A 21,288-nucleotide genomic window follows, 5' to 3' on the forward strand; every position below is an offset into this window, starting at 1 on the left:
TCTGGGTCAGTGATGGGACAGGAGGAATCTCTGGGTCAGTGATGGTACAGGAGGAATCTCTGGGCCAGTGATGGTACAAGAGGAATCTCTGGGTCAGTGATGGTACAGGAGGAATCTCTCGGTCAGTGATGGTACAGGAGGAATCTCTGGGCCAGTGATGGTACAGAATGAATCTCTGGGCCAGTGATAGGACAGGAGGAATCTCTGGGTCAGTGATAGGATAGGAGGCATCTCTGGGCCAGTGATGGGACAGGAGGATTCTCTGGGTCAGTGATGGTAAAGAAGGAATCTCTGGGCCAATGATAGGACAGGAGGAATCTCTGGTCCACTGATGGTACAAGAGGAATCTCTGGGTCAGTGATAGGACCGGAGGAATCTCTCGCTCACTGATGGTACAGGAGGAATCTCAGGGCCAGTGATGGAACAGGAGGAATCTATGGGCCAGTGATAGGACAGGAGGAATCTCTGAGTCAGTGATGGTACAGGAGGCATCTCTGGGTCAGTGATGGCCCAGGAGGAATCTCTGGGTCAGTGATGGTAAAGGAGGGATCTCTGGGCCAGTGATGGTTCTTGGAGGATTCTCTGGGTCAGTGATGGTACAGGAGGAATCTCTGAGTCGGTGATGGTACAGGAGGATTCTCTGGGTCAGTGATGGTACAGGAGGAATCTCTGGATCAGTGATGGCACAGGAGGAATCTCTGGGTCAGTGATGGCACAGGAGGAATCTCTGGGTCAGTGGTGGTACAGGAGGAATCTCTGGGTCAGTGATGGGACAGGAGGAATCTCTGAGTCAGTGATGGTACAGGAGGAATCTCTGAGTCAGTGATAGGACAGGACGCATCTCTGGGCCAGTGATAGGGCAGGAGGCTACTCTCGGTCAGTGATGGTACAGGAGGATTCTCTGGGTCAGTGATAGGACAGGAGACATCTCTGGGCCAGTGATAGTACAGGAGGATTCTCTGGGTCAGTGATGGTAAAGGAGGACTCTCTGGGCCAATGATAGGACTGGAGGATTCTCTGGGTCAGTGATGGTACAAGAGGAATCTCTGGGCCAGTGATGGTCCAGGAGGAATCTCTGAGTCAGTAATGGTCCAGGGGGAATCTCTGAGTCAGTGATGGTACAGGAGGCTTCTCTGGGTCAGTGATGGTACAGGAGGAATCTCTAGGTCAGTGATGGTACAGGAGGATTCTCTGGGTCAGTGATGGTACAGGAGGAATCTCTGCGCCAGTGATGGTACAAGAGGAATCTCTGGGCCAGTGATGGTACAGGAGGAATCTCTGGGTCAGTGATGGTACAGGAGGAATCTCTGGGCCAGTGATAGGGCAGGAGGAATCTCTGGGCCAGTGATAGGACAGGAGGCTACTCTGGGTCAGTGATGGTACAGGAGGATTCTCTGGGTCAGTGATGGTACAAGAGGAATCTCTGAGTCAGTGATGGTTCAGGAGGAATCTCTGGGTCAGTGATGGTGCAGGAGGAATCTCTGGGCCAGTGATGGTACAGGACTAATCTCTGGGTCAGTGATGGTACAGGAGGAATCTCTGGGTCAGTGATGGTACAGGAGGAATCTCTGGGTCAGTGATGGTACAGGAGGAATCTCTGGGTCAGTGATGGTACAGGAGGAATCTCTGGGTCAGTGATGGTACAGGAGGAACCTCTGGGTCAGTGATGGTACAGGAGGAATCTCTGGGTCAGTGATGGTACAGGAGGAATCTCTGGGCCAGTGATAGGGCAGGAGGAATCTCTGGGCCAGTGATGGTACAGGAGGCATCTCTGGGCCAGTGATGGTACAGGAGGAATCTCTGAGTCTGTGATGGTTCAGGAGGAATCTCTGGGTCAGTGATGGTACAGGATGAATCTCTGGGTCAGTGATAGGACAGGAGGCATCTCTGGGCCAGTGATAGGACAGGAGGCTACTCTGGGTCAGTGATGGTACAGGAGGATTCTCTGGGTCAGTGATGGGACAGGAGGAATCTCTGAGTCAGTGATGGTACAGGAGGAATCTCTGAGTCAGTGATAGGACAGGACGCATCTCTGGGCCAGTGATAGGACAGGAGGCTACTCTCGGTCAGTGATGGTACAGGAGGATTCTCTGGGTCAGTGATGGTACAGGAGGAATCTCCGGGTCAGTGATGGTACAGGAGGATTCTCTGGGTCAGCGACGGTACAGGGATAATCTCTGGGCCAGTGATGGTACAAGAGGAATCTCTGGGTCAGTGATGGTACAAGAGGAAACTCTGGGCCAGTGATAGGACAGGAGGAATCTCTGGGTCAGTGATAGGACAGGAGGAATCTCTCGGCCACTGATGGTGCAAGAGGAATCTCTGGGTCAGTGATGGTACAGGAGGAATCTCTGAGCCAGTGATGGTACAGGAGGCATCTCTGGGCCAGTGATGGTCCAGGAGGAATCTCTGAGTCAGTGATGGTACAGGAGGAATCTCTGGGCCAATGATAGGACAGGAGGAATCTCTGGGCCAGTGATGATACAAGAGGAATCTCTGGGCCAATGATATGACAGGAGGAATCTGTGGGTCAGTGATAGGACAGGAGGAATCTCTGGGCCAGTGATGGTACAAGAGGAATCTCTGGGTCAGTGATGGTCCAGGAGGAATCTCTGAGTCAGTGATGGCACAGGAGGAATCTCTGGGTCAGTGATGGCACAGGAGGAATCTCTGGGTCAGTGATGGTACAGGAGGAATCTCTGAGTTAGTGATAGGACAGGACGCATCTCTGGGCCAGTGATAGGACAGGAGGCTACTCTCGGTCAGTGATGGTACAGGAGGATTCTCTGGGTCAGTGATCGTACAGGAGGAATCTCTGGGTCACTGATAGGACAGGAGGAATCTCTGGGTCAGTGATAGGACAGGAGGCATCTCTGGGCCAGTGATAGGACAGGAAGATTCTCTGGGTCAGTGATGGTAAAGAAGCATTCTCTGGGCCAATGATAGGACTGGAGGATTCTCTGGGTCAGTGATGGTACAAGAGGAATCTCTGGGCCAGTGATGGTCCAGGAGGGATCTCTGAGTCAGTGATGGTCCAGGGGGAATCTCTGAGTCAGTGATGGTACAGGAGGCTTCTCTGGGTCAGTGATGGTACAGGAGGAATCTCTGGGTCAGTGAAGGTACAGGAGGATTCTCTGGGTCAGTGATGGTACAGGAGGAATCTCTGCGCCAGTGATGGTACAGGAGGAATCTCTGGGTCCGTGATGGTACAGGAGGAATCTCTGGGCCAGTGATGGTACAGAAGGAATCTCTGGGCCAGTGATAGGACAGGAGGAATCTCTGGGTCAGTGATAGGATAGGAGGAATCTTTGGGTCAGTGATGGTACAGGAGGAATCTCTGGGTCAGTGATAGGACGGGAGGCATCTCTGGGCCAGTGATGGGACAGGAGGATTCTCTGGGTCAGTGATGGTAAAGAAGGAATCTCTGGGCCAATGATAAGACAGGAGGAATCTCTGGTCCACTGATGGTACAAGAGGAATCTCTGGGTCAGTGATAGGACCGGAGGAATCTCCCGCTCAGTGATGGTACAGGAGGAATCTCAGGGCCAGTGATGGAACAGGAGGAATCTCTGGGCCAGTGATAGGACAGGAGGAATCTCTGAGTCAGTGATGGTACATGAGGCATCTCTGGGTCAGTGATGGTCCAGGAGGAATCTCTGGGTCAGTGATGGTACAAGAGGAATCTCTGGGCCAGTGATGGTACAGGAGGAATCTCTGGGCCAGTGATAGGGCAGGAGGAATCTCTGGGCCAGTGATAGGACAGGAGGCTACTCTGGGTCAGTGATAGGACAGGAGGATTCTCTGGGTCAGTGATGGTACAGGAGGAATCTCTGCGCCAGTGATGGTACAAGAGGAATCTCTGGGCCAGTGATGGTACAGGAGGAATCTCTGGGTCAGTGATGGTACAGGAGGAATCTCTGGGCCAGTGATAGGGCAGGAGGAATCTCTGGGCCAGTGATAGGACAGGAGGCTACTCTGGGTCAGTGATGGTACAGGAGGATTCTCTGGGTCAGTGATGGTACAAGAGGAATCTCTGAGTCAGTGATGGTTCAGGAGGAATCTCTGGGTCAGTGATGGTGCAGGAGGAATCTCTGGGCCAGTGATGGTACAGGACTAATCTCTGGGTCAGTGATGGTACAGGAGGAATCTCTGGGTCATCCCTCCGCTCTCACCGCATCCCACCCGCGCTCGCTGCATCCCCCCCGCTCTCGCCACATCCCCTCCGCTCTTGCTGCTTCTCCCACCACACTCCCCCGCTCTCGTCGCCTCACCCCTGCACTTGCCACTTCCCCTACTTTTTCCACTACCCCCCCCCCCCCCCCCCCTCGCAGCGTTCCCTCCTACCCATCGCCACCCTCGCATCTTTCTCCCCACTATCGTTGCTTCTCCCAACTGACACAACTTTCCTCTGCTTACCACTCACACTTGAGTGCACCTACGATTGGGCACCACTCACCACCACCGTCTCAAGGACAATTCGGGATGGACAATAAATTGACACAATAAAGTTGATGCCCACATCCCAGAAATTAACAAATAATGGGTCAGTGATGGTACAGGAGGCAACTCTGGGCCAGTGATAGGACAGGAGGAATCTCTGGGTCAGTGATGGTACAGGAGGATTCTCTGGGTCAGTGATGGTACAGGAGGAATCTCTGGGTCAGTGATGGTACAGGAGGAATCTCTGGGTCAGTGATGGTACAGGAGGAATCTCTGGGTCAGTGATGGTACAGGAGGCAACTCTGGGCCAGTGATAGGACAGGAGGAATCTCTGAGTCAGTGATGGTACAGGAGGAATCTCTGAGTCAGTGATAGGACAGGACACATCTCTGGGCCAGTGATAGGACAGGAGGCTACTCTGGGTCAGTGATGGTACAGGAGGATTCTCTGGGTCAGTGATGGTACAGGAGGAATCTCTGGGTCAGTGATAGGACAGGAGGAATCTCTGGATCAGTGATAGGCAGGAGGAATCTCTGGGTAAGTGATGGTACAGGAGGAATCTCTGAGTCTGTGATGGTGCAGGAGGATTCTCTGGGCCAATGATAGGACAGGAGGAATCTCTGGGCCAGTGATGGTACCGGAGGATTCTCTGGGCCAGTGATAGGACAGGAGGAATCTCTGGGCCAGTGATAGGACAGGAGGAATCTCTGGGCCAGCGATAGGACAGGAGGAATCTCTGAGTCTGTGATGGTACAGGAGGATTCTCTGGGCCAGTAATAGGACAGGAGGAATTTCTGAGTCTGTCATGGTACAGGAGGATTCTCTCGGCCGGTGATAGGACAGGAGGAATCTCTGAGTCTGTGATGGTACAGGGGGAACCTCTGGGTCAGTGATAGGACAGGAGGAATCTCTGAGTCTGTGATGGTACAGGAGGAATCTCTGGGCCAGTGATAGGGCAGGAGGAATCTCTGAGTCTGTGATGGTACAGGAGGAATTTCTGGGTCAGTGATAGGACAGGAGGAATCACTGGGCCAGTGATGGTACAGGAGGATTCTCTGGGTCAGTGATGGTACAGGAGGAATCTCTGGGCCAGTGATGGTACAGGACGAATCTCTGGGTCAGTGATAGGACAGGAGGAATCACTGGGCCAGTGATGGTACAGGAGGATTCTCTGGGTCAGTGATGGTACAGGAGGAATCTCTGGGCCAGTGATGGTACAGGACGAATCTCTGGGTCAGTGATAGGCCTGGAGGCATCTCTGGGCCAGTGATAGGACACGAGGATTCTCTGGGTTAGTGATGGTAAAGGAGGACTCTCTGGGCCAATGATAGGAGAGGAGAAATCTCTGGGTCAGTGATGGTACAGGAGGAATCTCTGGGCCAGTGATAGGATAGGAGGAATCTTTGGGTCAGTGATAGGATAGGAGGAATCTTTGGGTCAGTGATGGTACAGGAGGAATCTCTGGGCCAGTGATAGGATAGGAGGAATCTTTGGGTCAGTGATAGGATAGGAGGAATCTTTGGGTCAGTGATGGTACAGGAGGAATCTCTGGGTCAGTGATAGGACAGGAGGCATCTGGGCCAGTGATGGTACAAGAGGAATCTCTGGGTCAGTGATAGGACCGGAGGAATCTCTCGCTCAGTGATGGTACAGGAGGAATCTCTGGGCCAGTAATGGAACAGGAGGAATCTCTGGGCCAGTGATAGGACAGGAGGAATCTCTGAGTCAGTGATGGTACAGGAGGCATCTCTGGGCCAGTGATGGTCCAGGAGGAATCTCTGGGTCAGTGATGGTAAAGGAGGGATCTCTGGGCCAGTGATGGTTCTTGGAGGATTCTCTGGGTCAGTAATGGTACAGGAGGAATCTCTGAGTCGGTGATGGTACAGGAGGATTCTCTGGGTCAGTGATGGTACAGGAGGAATCTCTGGGTCAGTGATGGCACAGGAGGAATCTCTGGGTCAGTGATGGCACAGGAGGAATCTCTGGGTCAGTGGTGGTACAGGAGGAATCTCTGGGTCAGTGATGGGACAGGAGGAATCTCTGAGTCAGTGATGGTACAGGAGGAATCTCTGAGTTAGTGATAGGACAGGACGCATCTCTGGGCCAGTGATAGGACAGGAGGCTACTCTCGGTCAGTGATGGTACAGGAGGATTCTCTGGGTCAGTGATCGTACAGGAGGAATCTCTGGGTCAGTGATAGGACAGGAGGAATCTCTGGGTCAGTGATAGGACAGGAGACATCTCTGGGCCAGTGATAGGACAGGAGGATTCTCTGGGTCAGTGATGGTAAAGGAGCATTCTCTGGGCCAATGATAGGACTGGAGGATTCTCTGGGTCAGTGATGGTACAAGAGGAATCTCTGGGCCAGTGATGGTCCAGGAGGGATCTCTGAGTCAGTGATGGTCCAGGGGGAATCTCTGAGTCAGTGATGGTACAGGAGGCTTCTCTGGGTCAGTGATGGTACAGGAGGAATCTCTGGGTCAGTGATGGTACAGGTGGATGCTCTGGGTCAGTGATGGTACAGGAGGAATCTCTGCGCCAGTGATGGTACAGGAGGAATCTCTGGGTCAGTGATGGGACAGGAGGAATCTCTGGGTCAGTGATGGTACAGGAGGAATCTCTGGGCCAGTGATGGTACAAGAGGAATCTCTGGGTCAGTGATGGTACAGGAGGAATCTCTCGGTCAGTGATGGTACAGGAGGAATCTCTGGGCCAGTGATGGTACAGAATGAATCTCTGGGCCAGTGATAGGACAGGAGGAATCTCTGGGTCAGTGATAGGATAGGAGGCATCTCTGGGCCAGTGATGGGACAGGAGGATTCTCTGGGTCAGTGATGGTAAAGAAGGAATCTCTGGGCCAATGATAGGACAGGAGGAATCTCTGGTCCACTGATGGTACAAGAGGAATCTCTGGGTCAGTGATAGGACCGGAGGAATCTCTCGCTCAGTGATGGTACAGGAGGAATCTCAGGGCCAGTGATGGAACAGGAGGAATCTATGGGCCAGTGATAGGACAGGAGGAATCTCTGAGTCAGTGATGGTACAGGAGGCATCTCTGGGTCAGTGATGGCCCAGGAGGAATCTCTGGGTCAGTGATGGTAAAGGAGGGATCTCTGGGCCAGTGATGGTTCTTGGAGGATTCTCTGGGTCAGTGATGGTACAGGAGGAATCTCTGAGTCGGTGATGGTACAGGAGGATTCTCTGGGTCAGTGATGGTACAGGAGGAATCTCTGGATCAGTGATGGCACAGGAGGAATCTCTGGGTCAGTGATGGCACAGGAGGAATCTCTGGGTCAGTGGTGGTACAGGAGGAATCTCTGGGTCAGTGATGGGACAGGAGGAATCTCTGAGTCAGTGATGGTACAGGAGGAATCTCTGAGTCAGTGATAGGACAGGACGCATCTCTGGGCCAGTGATAGGGCAGGAGGCTACTCTCGGTCAGTGATGGTACAGGAGGATTCTCTGGGTCAGTGATAGGACAGGAGACATCTCTGGGCCAGTGATAGTACAGGAGGATTCTCTGGGTCAGTGATGGTAAAGGAGGACTCTCTGGGCCAATGATAGGACTGGAGGATTCTCTGGGTCAGTGATGGTACAAGAGGAATCTCTGGGCCAGTGATGGTCCAGGAGGAATCTCTGAGTCAGTAATGGTCCAGGGGGAATCTCTGAGTCAGTGATGTTACAGGAGGCTTCTCTGGGTCAGTGATGGTACAGGAGGAATCTCTAGGTCAGTGATGGTACAGGAGGATTCTCTGGGTCAGTGATGGTACAGGAGGAATCTCTGCGCCAGTGATGGTACAAGAGGAATCTCTGGGCCAGTGATGGTACAGGAGGAATCTCTGGGTCAGTGATGGTACAGGAGGAATCTCTGGGCCAGTGATAGGGCAGGAGGAATCTCTGGGCCAGTGATAGGACAGGAGGCTACTCTGGGTCAGTGATGGTACAGGAGGATTCTCTGGGTCAGTGATGGTACAAGAGGAATCTCTGAGTCAGTGATGGTTCAGGAGGAATCTCTGGGTCAGTGATGGTGCAGGAGGAATCTCTGGGCCAGTGATGGTACAGGACTAATCTCTGGGTCAGTGATGGTACAGGAGGAATCTCTGGGTCAGTGATGGTACAGGAGGAATCTCTGGGTCAGTGATGGTACAGGAGGAATCTCTGGGTCAGTGATGGTACAGGAGGAATCTCTGGGTCAGTGATGGTACAGGAGGAACCTCTGGGTCAGTGATGGTACAGGAGGAATCTCTGGGTCAGTGATGGTACAGGAGGAATCTCTGGGCCAGTGATAGGGCAGGAGGAATCTCTGGGCCAGTGATGGTACAGGAGGCATCTCTGGGCCAGTGATGGTACAGGAGGAATCTCTGAGTCTGTGATGGTTCAGGAGGAATCTCTGGGTCAGTGATGGTACAGGATGAATCTCTGGGTCAGTGATAGGACAGGAGGCATCTCTGGGCCAGTGATAGGACAGGAGGCTACTCTGGGTCAGTGATGGTACAGGAGGATTCTCTGGGTCAGTGATGGGACAGGAGGAATCTCTGAGTCAGTGATGGTACAGGAGGAATCTCTGAGTCAGTGATAGGACAGGACGCATCTCTGGGCCAGTGATAGGACAGGAGGAATCTCTGGGTCAGTGATGGTACAGGAGGAATCTATGGGTCAGTGATGGTACAGGAGGAATCTCTGGGTCAGTGATGGTGCAGGAGGAATCTCTGGGTCAGTGATATGACCGGAGGAATCTCTCGGCCACTGATGATGCAAGAGGAATCTCTGGGCCAGTGATGGAACAGGAGGAATCTCTGGGCCAGTGATAGGACAGGAGGAATCTCTGGGTCAGTGATAGGACAGGAGGAATCTCTGGGCCAGTGATGGTACAAGAGGAATCTCTGGGTCAGTGATGCTACAGGAGGCATCTCTGGGCCAGTGATGGGACAGGAGGAATCTCTGGGTCAGTGATAGGACAGGAGGAATCTCTGGGCCAGTGATGGTACAAGAGGAATCTCTGGGCCAGTGATAGGACAGGAGGAATCTCTGGGTCAGTGATAGGATAGGAGGAATCTTTGGGTCAGTGATGGTACAGGAGGATTCTCTGGGTCAGTGATGGTAAGGAAGGAATCTCTGGGCCAATGATGGTACAAGAGGAATCACTGGGTCAGTGATAGGACCGGAGGAATCTCTCGCTCAGTGATGGTACAGGAGGAATCTCTGGGCCAGTGATAGGACGGGCGGAATCTCTGGGTCTGTGATGGTATCGGTGGAATCTCTGGTTTAGGAAAAGGCCATAAAGCACAGGAAGATTGTGTCAGTTGCAAATAGTTGTTTTCAACAGATTTTTCTTTTCTAGCTTCAGCAGCAACTGGTCTGAGCAGTGTGTGATGGTACAAGAGGAATCTCTGGGCCAGTGATGGTCCAGGAGGAATCTCTGAGTCAGTAATGGTCCAGGGGGAATCTCTGAGTCAGTGATGGTACAGGAGGCTTCTCTGAGTCAGTGATGGTACAGGAGGAATCTCTAGGTCAGTGATGGTACAGGAGGATTCTCTGGGTCAGTGATGGTACAGGAGGAATCTCTGCGCCAGTGATGGTACAAGAGGAATCTTTGGGCCAGTGATGGTACAGGAGGAATCTCTGGGTCAGTGATGGTACAGGAGGAATCTCTGGGCCAGTGATAGGGCAGGAGGAATCTCTGGGCCAGTGATAGGACAGGAGGCTACTCTGGGTCAGTGATGGTACAGGAGGATTCTCTGGGTCAGTGATGGTACAAGAGGAATCTCTGAGTCAGTGATGGTTCAGGAGGAATCTCTGGGTCAGTGATGGTGCAGGAGGAATCTCTGGGCCAGTGATGGTACAGGACTAATCTCTGGGTCAGTGATGGTACAGGAGGAATCTCTGGGTCAGTGATGGTACAGGAGGAATCTCTGGGTCAGTGATGGTACAGGAGGAATCTCTGGGTCAGTGATGGTACAGGAGGAATCTCTGGGTCAGTGATGGTACAGGAGGAACCTCTGGGTCAGTGATGGTACAGGAGGAATCTCTGGGTCAGTGATGGTACAGGAGGAATCTCTGGGCCAGTGATAGGGCAGGAGGAATCTCTGGGCCAGTGATGGTACAGGAGGCATCTCTGGGCCAGTGATGGTACAGGAGGAATCTCTGAGTCTGTGATGGTTCAGGAGGAATCTCTGGGTCAGTGATGGTACAGGATGAATCTCTGGGTCAGTGATAGGACAGGAGGCATCTCTGGGCCAGTGATAGGACAGGAGGCTACTCTGGGTCAGTGATGGTACAGGAGGATTCTCTGGGTCAGTGATGGTACAGGAGGAATCTCTGGGTCAGTGATGGTACAGGAGGATTCTCTGGGTCAGCGACGGTACAGGGATAATCTCTGGGCCAGTGATGGTACAAGAGGAATCTCTGGGTCAGTGATGGTACAAGAGGAAACTCTGGGCCAGTGATAGGACAGGAGGAATCTCTGGGTCAGTGATAGGACAGGAGGAATCTCTCGGCCACTGATGGTGCAAGAGGAATCTCTGGGTCAGTGATGGTACAGGAGGAATCTCTGAGCCAGTGATGGTACAGGAGGCATCTCTGGGCCAGTGATGGTCCAGGAGGAATCTCTGAGTCAGTGATGGTACAGGAGGAATCTCTGGGCCAATGATAGGACAGGAGGAATCTCTGGGCCAGTGATGATACAAGAGGAATCTCTGGGCCAATGATATGACAGGAGGAATCTCTGGGTCAGTGATAGGACAGGAGGAATCTCTGGGCCAGTGATGGTACAAGAGGAATCTCTGGGTCAGTGATGGTCCAGGAGGAATCTCTGAGTCAGTGATGGTACAGGAGGAATCTCTGGGTCAGTGATAGGACAGGAGGAATCTCTGGGCCAGTGATAGGACAGGAGGAATCTCTGGGCCAGTGATGGTACAGGAGGAATCTCTGGGCCAATGATAGGACAGGAGGAATCTCTGGGTCAGTGATGGTAAAAGAGGAATCTCTGGGCCAGTAATGGTCCAGGAGGAATCTCTGAGTCAGTGATGGTACAGGGGGAATCTCTGAGTCAGTGATGGTACAGGAGGATTCTCTGGGTCAGTGATGATACAGGAGGAATCTCTGCGCCAGTGATGGTACAGGAGGATTCTCTGGGTCAGTGATGGTCCAGGAGGAATCTCTGGGTCAGTGATGGACAGGAGGAATCTCTCGGCCAGTGATGGTACAGGAGGAATTTCTGGGTCAGTGATAGGACATGAGGCATCTCTGGGCCAGTGATAGGACAGGAGGAATCTCTGGGTCAGTGATGGTACAAGAGGAATCTCTGGGTCAGTGATAGGACAGGAGGAATCTCTGGGCCAGTGATAGGACAGGAGGAATCTCTGGGTCAGTGATGGTTCAGGAGGATTCTCTGGGTCACCGATGGTACAGGAGGATTCTCTGGGTCAGCGATGGTACAGGAGGAATCTCTGGGCCAGTGATAGGACAGGAGGAATCTCTGGGTCAGTGATGGTACAGGAGGAATCTATGGGTCAGTGATGGTACAGGAGGAATCTCTGGGTCAGTGATGGTGCAGGAGGAATCTCTGGATCAGTGATATGACCGGAGGAATCTCTCGGCCACTGATGATGCAAGAGGAATCTCTGGGCCAGTGATGGAACAGGAGGAATCTCTGGGCCAGTGATAGGACAGGAGGAATCTCTGGGTCAGTGATAGGACAGGAGGAATCTCTGGGCCAGTGATGGTACAAGAGGAATCTCTGGGTCAGTGATGCTACAGGAGGCATCTCTGGGCCAGTGATGGGACAGGAGGAATCTCTGGGTCAGTGATAGGACAGGAGGAATCTCTGGGCCAGTGATGGTACAAGAGGAATCTCTGGGCCAGTGATAGGACAGGAGGAATCTCTGGGTCAGTGATAGGATAGGAGGAATCTTTGGGTTAGTGATGGTACAGGAGGATTCTCTGGGTCAGTGATGGTAAGGAAGGAATCTCTGGGCCAATGATGGTACAAGAGGAATCACTGGGTCAGTGATAGGACCGGAGGAATCTCTCGCTCAGTGATGGTACAGGAGGAATCTCTGGGCCAGTGATAGGACGGGCGGAATCTCTGGGTCTGTGATGGTATCGGTGGAATCTCTGGTTTAGGAAAAGGCCATAAAGCACAGGAAGATTGTGTCAGTTGCAAATAGTTGTTTTCAACAGATTTTTCTTTTCTAGCTTCAGCAGCAACTGGTCTGAGCAGTGTGTAGCTCATTCATTCAATGTGTATTCATAGCATGTCTTTACATCTGCTGCTTTGCTGTTTTGGAACATCATGTCACAGATTCTCATGTTGTAAAGTGTTGTGAGATGTTTCTGTTGTTCAGGGAGGTGCTCTATAACAAGCTGCGAATGGGATTCCCAGCCACCACTTTTCAGGACATACAGCGAGGTGTGACCAGTGCTGTGAATATCATGCATTCCAGCCTGCAACAGGGCAAATTTGACACCAAGGGAATTGAAAGCACAGATGAAGCCAAGCAATCCTTTTTGGTATGTGATTTTTCAATATACGCTTCCCTCTGCTTGGAAAGTTGTTTGCCTGTTGTGTTATACCTCCCTCTGCTGTCAGCAGGCTGCCAGTGAGAAATCATTCTGCCGAGCATCGTGGTTTGTCTCCACAACCTTGCAAAGAATCACTCACCCAGAGATGACCGTTTTTTTGAATGCAAATTTTGTGCTCAGCTGAGGACTGAGACCATTTTCATTTGGCAGACCGCAATGTAACATGAGGTGCTCCTAAACACTTGGTGTCTCCAGGCACCATTGTCACAAGCTTTGTGATAGTTCATTGTGGTCACTAAACAATGGCTTGACTTTGACCAGGACCCTATGCCTTTTCAGTGTTGCCGACTTCCTCCTTTCACAGGCTTGCAATTGTGTTTAAGGGTAGTTGGTGGTTAGAGTGAACCATTTTCCCTTCAGGTATCGAGTGTTGGCATGGAGGGCTCCTTGTCAGGTATAACGCAATTATCTGCAGAGTAAAGCTTTGCTCTTTCTTGCCCTAACAATGTGGCTTGTCCTAATCTGAGTACCCACCACTGGACCAGTGTAACATCCCTTTCCCACCTATTCTCCCGAATGTAACTGCTCATTTGGTGCAGTTTTGTGCTTGCTGAACTCATTTCATGTTGGACTTCTGAAGACCATTAGCCTGGGTTTGATTTATGCCCAGGGAATGAATCTCCCATGTCTTACTTAGCACCAGCCAGTTTCAGAAATGAGCTTCCTGAACTATTGTCATAAGCGTGTCACATACTCCTCTCATTATTTGATGGGTGTTGTGTATTTGTCCAGCTCATTATTCTAATTTGCTATCTTGTTTCATTTAGGTGACTCTGAATAATGTGGAAATGTGCAGTGAAAATCTTCTGACCTTGAAAAAGACCCTGGAGGTATGAAAATATCAATTGCAAGGTATTACGAACCCGAATCCCGACAGTTGCTAGGATAATGGACAGAAACCCCAATATTTTATTTAATTTGTAAGATTGTGAGGAAAGGATACCTGGCTCCAGGAGTGATTTCACACAAAATAGGGAAATGGTACATTAAAACAAACTTAATTATTAACACAGTATTACTAACTTTAACATCATAAATACAATCGGTGGGATTCTCCATTGCCTGACTCCGAAATTGGGAACGACGATCAGGCGCAGAATGGCTAAATCTGCCATTCGATGCCGAAATCATAGCAGGTGCCGGTTTGACGTTGGGTCGCAATGCTCCACCCCCTCCAAATTGGCGCCATTGAGACGTGTGCCGTGCACAGTCGCAACCCTGTTGGAATGTCATTAGCGGGCCCAACTGCTATGCTCCGCCTCTGATGGGCCGAGTTCCTGACGGCGTGGGCCACGTGTGGTCTCTCCGGTCGTGAGCCGGGCATGGCGGCTGCGGAGAGAGAGCGCGGGCGTGCAGACAATGTCCAGCGCCGTCACACTTGGCCGAGATCTATGCCGCTGGCTGGGAGACTTCTGCCAGGGCTGAGTGGAGTAGTGGGGGGTGGCCAGGAGGTGGGCTGTGGCATTGGGGTGGGCGGGTATGCAGTCCAGCACAGTCGGCATCATCTTTTCCGACGTGATCAGTGCAAGTGTGGCGGATGTAGGCAGCACGGACCTAGCGATTTTCCAACCGTTTTCCGAGCGTTCCGCTGGTGTTTCATGACGCGTCGGTGCTAGCCTCTCACCAGTAGCAGAATCGGTGTGGGTTTCGGGCTGATTTTCCCGTCGTGAAATACCACGGATCATCCGTTGGCATTGGCACTTAGCCTCAGGAACGGAGAATTCAGCCCAATAGCTTTCAGTTACTAGATAAACAATGATTGACAATGAAACAATCATTACTGCTATCTTTATCTCCACTGAAACAAAACCTATCTCAGGTCAAAATGCACTTTTAAATGCATTTAGCAGACTCTGGAATACTTGCTATAAAGAGCTATCTTGGATAAACCACTTTGAAAAAGAGAAATCTTTTGAGACTGTTTGAAAGAGAGAGACCTGACACCCTGTCAGAATAATGCAGAATTTCTGGCTTGTGCAGCCCAAGCTCCTCCCATTAGTTACATCATCTTACTAAGGTGAACACAATGTCTCTAATTATCTACTCCACATGGAACTCTCTTTATATAAAGAAAAGTCCATCAGCTCATCTTCAGCGAACAGTATTCATGGCGGGAATTAATTATGGTCTTACTTTTATGGTACTTTAATTGCACCTCTGTTTCCAAAAAGTGTCTGCTGCCTTTCAAACCAGGATTTTTAAAAACATGACTGCAGCAGTCACATTCTATCCCAGGCGTTTAACCTTAACTGCACCAAATACATCTGAAATCCCCACAAAGGACAGACATTTTGTTCCCGGATTAACGTTCTTTGAGTTCTCTTCATTTATGGAAGAAGCAGCCAGCAGGGTAAGGTAGAGTCCTGCGATAATCCACCAGCATCGGACCTGAGTGACCCTTCATTACTTGATCAGCTTTATCATTGTGCATTTAGAGACTTGTCAACTTTGGATTTAACTGTGATGCTGTGCAATCTGTCACCAGGCATTAACTGTACACGTGCTGATGCTCACTATACCGTACTCTAATTGAGGTCAAGCAGCTAATTGTTTTCTTGCTGCACGATTACCATTTCTCCCTGCCTATGCACAGTTATTCACCAAGGGTACTGTACTCAGTTAGGCATGTCTGCTATTTGAGAAAAAGGGGTGTGCAGCAACTGTAGTGCACTCCAATTTCAACGGCGATGATGTCAAACCAAACCAGCCAAGTTTCAAATTCTACTTGCTTCTCCATCTGTCAATCTCTCTCCTGGCCAAATGAGAAAGTCTGGCTGGGCCACAGCTTGGAAACAATTTTTTTTTTTTTTTTTGCCAGTTTTATCTGCTCCTCACCTGAGGGTACTGCTTCATACTAGGAATGGTGTCATAGAAGTCACCAGTCTTTCACTGCGGCGGAAGCAGGATTGTAAGCTGCAATGGTTTAATGAAGTAATGTATGCCTCTCCACAGAGTGACTGTACAAAGCTGTTCAGCCAAGGTCTGGGAGCGGAGCTGGCTCAAGCAAAGATTGACAGCTGCCTGTCGGACCTGGCAGCCGTTTCCAACAAATTTAAGGACCTCCTGCAGGTGAGTTTGTCATAAGGGAATAGTGTAGATGGGCTTTAGAGTGGTTTCACAGATCGGCGCAACATCGAGGGCCGAAGGGCCTGTACTGCGCTGCAATGTTCTATGTTCAAACTTTGCCGAATATTGTCTTTTAATGAGTTCATTGCAGACCCCAAAATGAATACAAACCACTCAATAATAGAATTGTTATGGTACAGAATGAGGCTATTTGGTCTATCGTGTCTACACCCCCTCTCCAAACGAGCATTAAGACTTAGTGCCTTTTCCCCGTATCTCTGCACATCGTTTATATTCAAATTATTATCTAATGCCCTCGAGGATGCCTCGAGTATAAACTGCCTCCACCACATCACCAGACAGTGCATTCCAGACCCAAACTAGTTGTTGTGTGCAAAAGTTTGTTCTCACATCACATTTGCTTCTTTTGCAAATCACTTTGAATCTGTGCCCTCTTGTTCTTGATCATTTTACAAGCAGGTACGGTTACTCGCTATCTACTCTGTTCAGTCCCCTCATGATTTTGAACATATCTCCCCATGGCCTTGTTCCCGACCACTCCAATCTATCCTCATCCTTGTATTATGATCCTGACAGTTGCTAGGATACTGGACAGAAACCCCAATATTTTCTTTTAATTTTGCAAGACTAAAGAAAGGATACTTCGCTCCAGAAGTGATTTCATGCAAAATGTGGATTTGGTGTATTAAAACAAACTTTATTACTAACCCAGTATTAAAATATTTTTAACATCACACAAGAAAATAACTTCCATTTACCCCTTAAAAAAAGTTAATCAATACAGTGACACAATGACCCTTAACTGCTATCTTTATTCCCACTCGAACAACAAAACCATCTCAGCTTTCAATCAATTTTCAAATACAATTAGCAGATCCAGGCATACTTGCTTTACAGAGATGTTCTTTGAGATTGTTTTAAAGGAAAGACCTGAATCCTGTCAGAACTATGCAGAAACTCTGGCTACATTTCTTCAGAACCTATTTCTCAGCTTGTTTAAGCTCACCTTCCAGCCACACAATTCTGAACTGCTTGGAAAGAAACTGCTAATCTATCTACAGACATATCTTTAACTGAACTGCAGTGAGAGAAGATTCTTGACACCTGCTCACATTCCAATCTAAAACTCAATTAAATTATTTTTCTGCAAAATGTCTGGTACCTTAGTTCCTCTCATTAATCACATCATCTTACCAAGCTGAAACACAATTTATCTAATTAACTCCACAGGGCACCCCCTTAATCCAAACAAAACTCCATTAGTCCAAGCTTTTACAATGCCTTAATTTCACCTCTGGCTTCCAAAACCTTTCCAACCAAGATTCTTTAAAAACACTTTAACTGAAGTCATACACAGACTAACACAGGCTTTTAATCTTTACTGCACCAAATACCTATAATAGAATATATCTGAAATTCCTACATTCATCTTGCTTGGAACCATTCTCACAAACCTCTGCACAATCCCCAAAGCGTTCACATCATTCCTATAGTATGGCGCCCAGAACTGTACACAATATTCAACTCGAGGTCTAAATATGTCTTGTGTAAGTTCAGCATAACATCCTTGTTATGCACGGTAGCATGGTGGTTAGCACAATTGCTTCACAGCTCCAGGGTCCCAGGTTCAATTCCGGCTTGGGTCACTGTCTGTGTGGAGTCTGCACATCCTCCCTGTGTGTGCGTGGGTTTCCTCCGGGTGCTCCGGTTTCCTCCCACAGCCCAAAGATGTGCAGGTTAGGTGGATTGGCCATGATAAATTGCCCTGAGTGTCCAAAAATTGCCCTTAGTGTTGGGTGGGGTTACTGGATTATGGGGATAGGGTGGAGGTGTTGATCTTGGGTAGGGTGCTCTTTCCAAGAGCCGGTGCAGACTCGATGGGCCGAATGGCCTCCTTCTGCACTGTAAATTCTATGATAATTGTTCTTGTACTCTATGCCCCTATTAATAAAGCCCAGGATACTATATGTTTTATTGACTGCTCTTTCCACCTGTTCTGCCACCTTCAATGATCTATCCACACATGCGCCCAGGTCCCTCTACTCCTGCACCCCTTAAATAATTTTACCCCTTATTTTATCTTGTTTGTTCATGTTCTGCCTACCAAAATACATCATCTCTCACTTCTCCGCATTGAACTTCATCTGCCACCTATCTGCCCACTCCACTAGCTTGTCTATGTCCTTTTGAAGTTCTACACTGCTCTCCTCTCAGTTTACAATGCTTCCAAGTTTTGTCTCATTCTCAAGCTTCGAAATTGTCCCCTGCACACTAATATCTAGATCATTAATATATCAGGAAAAACAAGGAGCCCACTACTAACCCCTGGGGTACACCACTACAAATCTTTTTTGAGCCTGAAAATTATACATCGACCATTATCCTCTGTTTCCTATTATTCACCCAATTTTGTATCCACATTGCTACTGTCCTGTTCATTTCATGAGCTATATATTTTTTCACAAGTTTGTTGTGTGGCATTGTAACAAATACCTTTTGAAAGTCCATGTACACCGCATCAACAGCATTACCCTCATCGACCCTTTCTGCTACCTCTTCGAAAAACTCCAGCAAGTTAGTTAAACGCAATTTCCTCTTAAGAAATCCATGCTGGCTCTTCCTAATCAACCCACATTTTTCCAAATGATTATTGATTATAATAAGAATAACTGTTTCTGGAAGCTTCCCCACCACTCATGTTAAACTGACTGGCCTGTAATTGCTGAGCTTATCCATACAACCTTTTTTGAACAAGGGCATAACATTGCATAACATAACATGGGCAATGCATAACATTACATGGGCAGCACGGTAGCACAAGTGGGGGCAGCACAGTAGCACAAGTGGATAGCACTGTGGCTTCACAGCGCCAGGGTCCCAGGTTCGATTCCCCACTGGGTCACTGTCTGTGCGGAGTCTGCACGTTCTCCCTGTGCCTGCGTGGGTTTCCTCCCACAGTCCAAAGACGTGCAGGTTAGGTCGATTGGCCATAATTAATTACCCTTAGTGACCAAAAAGGTTAGGAGGGGTTATTGGGTTATGAGGATAGGGTGGAAGTGAGGGCTTAAGTGGATCGGTGCAGACTCAATGGGCCGAATGGCCTCCTTCTGCACTGTATGTTTTATGTTCTATTTGTAATTTTCCAGTCCTCTGGCACATCCCTTGAGTCCAGAGAAGATTGTGACTAGTGCCTCTGCAATTTCCATTCAAATTCACTTCCTTCAAATTCCTTGTCAACTTTCAGTATTTAAAAAAAAAATTTAGAATACCCTATTAATTTTTTTTCCAATTATGGGGCAATTCAGCATGGCCAATCCACCTACCCTGCACATCTTTGGGTTGTGGGTGCGAAACCCACGCAAACACGTGAGAATGTGCAAACTCCACATGGACAGTGACCCAGAGACGGGATCGAACCTGGGACCTCGGCGCCGTGAGGCAGCAGTGCTAACCACTGCATCACCGTGCTGCCCCTTCAACTTTAAGTACTGACAATCTATTCAACGCTTTCTACTTATCAGTTTTAACCTTTCTAGTGTTAGAGTTTTTTACTTGGTCACCATGTCCTGTGTAACATCTGCTTCCTTGGTAAAGGCAGATGCAAATTATTCTTTTAGTACCTCAGTCTTGCCCCCTGCCTCCATGTGTAAATTCCCATTTTAAGCCCCTCATCAGCCCGACTTCTCCTTTTACTATTTATATGCCAATAGAAGACTTCGGGATTTCCCTTTTTGTTGACTTCCAGTTTTTTCTCATGATCCCTCTTCACTTCTGTAATGTGCCTTTTCACCTCTCCTCTGAACCTTCTGTCTTTCTCGGAGTTCTCAACTGTATTTTCTACTTGACACCTGTCCCAAGCACACTTTTTCCCCAACTTAATTTTTTTCCTCCTTTTTCATCCATGGAGCTTTGGGTTTCCCTTGTGAGGGAATATACCTTGACTGTGCCCAAACCATTTCTTTTTTCAATGTGTGTTCATTGTGCCGCTCCAGTTTTTCCCACCAACTTGCGTTCCAGTCTAACCAACCCAGCACCCTGTTGCCCCATTGAGGTTGACTCTTTCCCCAGTTAATCTTATCCTATATTGCCGATTGTCCTTTTCAGTCACCATCCTAAACCTTATGACACAATGTTCGCTGTTTCCTAGATGTTTGCCCACTAACACTTGATTTATTTGGCCCACCTCAATTCCAAGAACCAGGTGTATTCCTTTCCACCGGGAGTAATCCAGAGATTACAACCTTTTGAGGTCCTGCTTTTCAATCTGCTATCTAGCTTCCTAAATTCTTGTTGAAGGACCTCATCCCTCTTTCACTCTCCCCGTTTACCAACACTAACAGTTATTGAGTGCGATGCACTCTGGGACTTTCCTTTTTAACAAAAATATATATATTTTATTCCAAACATGCATCAGAACAGGTTACAGCAAATAAACACCCCGGGAAATATACTTTCCAACAATCAACTATACAATCTGTACACATTTTCCCCCTTTTTCACCCTCCCCCACCCCCCCACGACGAACAGCTCCTCAAACACGGTCACAAACATCCCCAACCTTTTCTCAAACCTCCTCTGCTGAGCCCCTTAACTCATACTTTATCTTCTCTAACCGCAGGAAGTCATACAGGTCACCCAAACATGCCGCTACCCCCGGGGGCGATACCGACTGCCACTCCAGCAAAATTTGCCACTGTGCAATCAGAGAGGCGAAGGCCACGATGTTGACCTTCCTCCTCTCCATGAGTTCCGGCTTCTCGGAAACCCCAAATATCGCCACCAAAGGGTCCGGGTCCACCTCCTCCTCCTCCACTATCCTGGCTCAGACCGTGAACAACTCCCACCCAGAATCTTTCAAATTTTTCGCAACCCCAAAACATGTGCGTGTGATTTGCTGGCCCCCGCCCACACCCCTCTCACTCATCTGCTACCCTCTGAAAGAACCCACTCATTGTTGCCTGAGTCATATGCACCCTGTGCACCACCTTAAACTGTAGCAGGCTCATCCTTTCACAAGAGGAGGTCCCATTTACCCAACGCAGTGCCGCATTCCATCCTCCTAACTCCGCTTCCCATTTCTCCTTGATCTTCACCACCCTATCGCCTCCCTGAACCCCCAGCCCTTGTATATAGCCCCAATTCTTCCCTCTCCTTCCACATCCGGAAGCAGCAGTCGCC

The 21,288-nt window shown here is 49.3% G+C and overlaps 1 protein-coding gene across 2 annotated transcripts in view; it reads left to right on the forward strand.

The window, feature by feature from the left end:
- cog4 (component of oligomeric golgi complex 4) overlaps nucleotides 1-21,288 on the forward strand; it is a 118,143-nt gene that overhangs the window by 85,612 nt on the left and 11,243 nt on the right. For both annotated transcript variants that reach the window (XM_072518605.1, XM_072518606.1), the window contains exons 12-14: nucleotides 12,786-12,951; nucleotides 13,791-13,853; nucleotides 15,976-16,092. In XM_072518605.1, the coding sequence (XP_072374706.1) occupies nucleotides 12,786-12,951; nucleotides 13,791-13,853; nucleotides 15,976-16,092 (346 nt within the window). The remainder of the gene's footprint in view (nucleotides 1-12,785; nucleotides 12,952-13,790; nucleotides 13,854-15,975; nucleotides 16,093-21,288) is intronic.

Source organism: Scyliorhinus torazame, chromosome 10 (genome assembly GCF_047496885.1).
Source record: "Scyliorhinus torazame isolate Kashiwa2021f chromosome 10, sScyTor2.1, whole genome shotgun sequence".
In the NCBI taxonomy this organism is placed as follows: domain Eukaryota; kingdom Metazoa; phylum Chordata; class Chondrichthyes; order Carcharhiniformes; family Scyliorhinidae; genus Scyliorhinus; species Scyliorhinus torazame.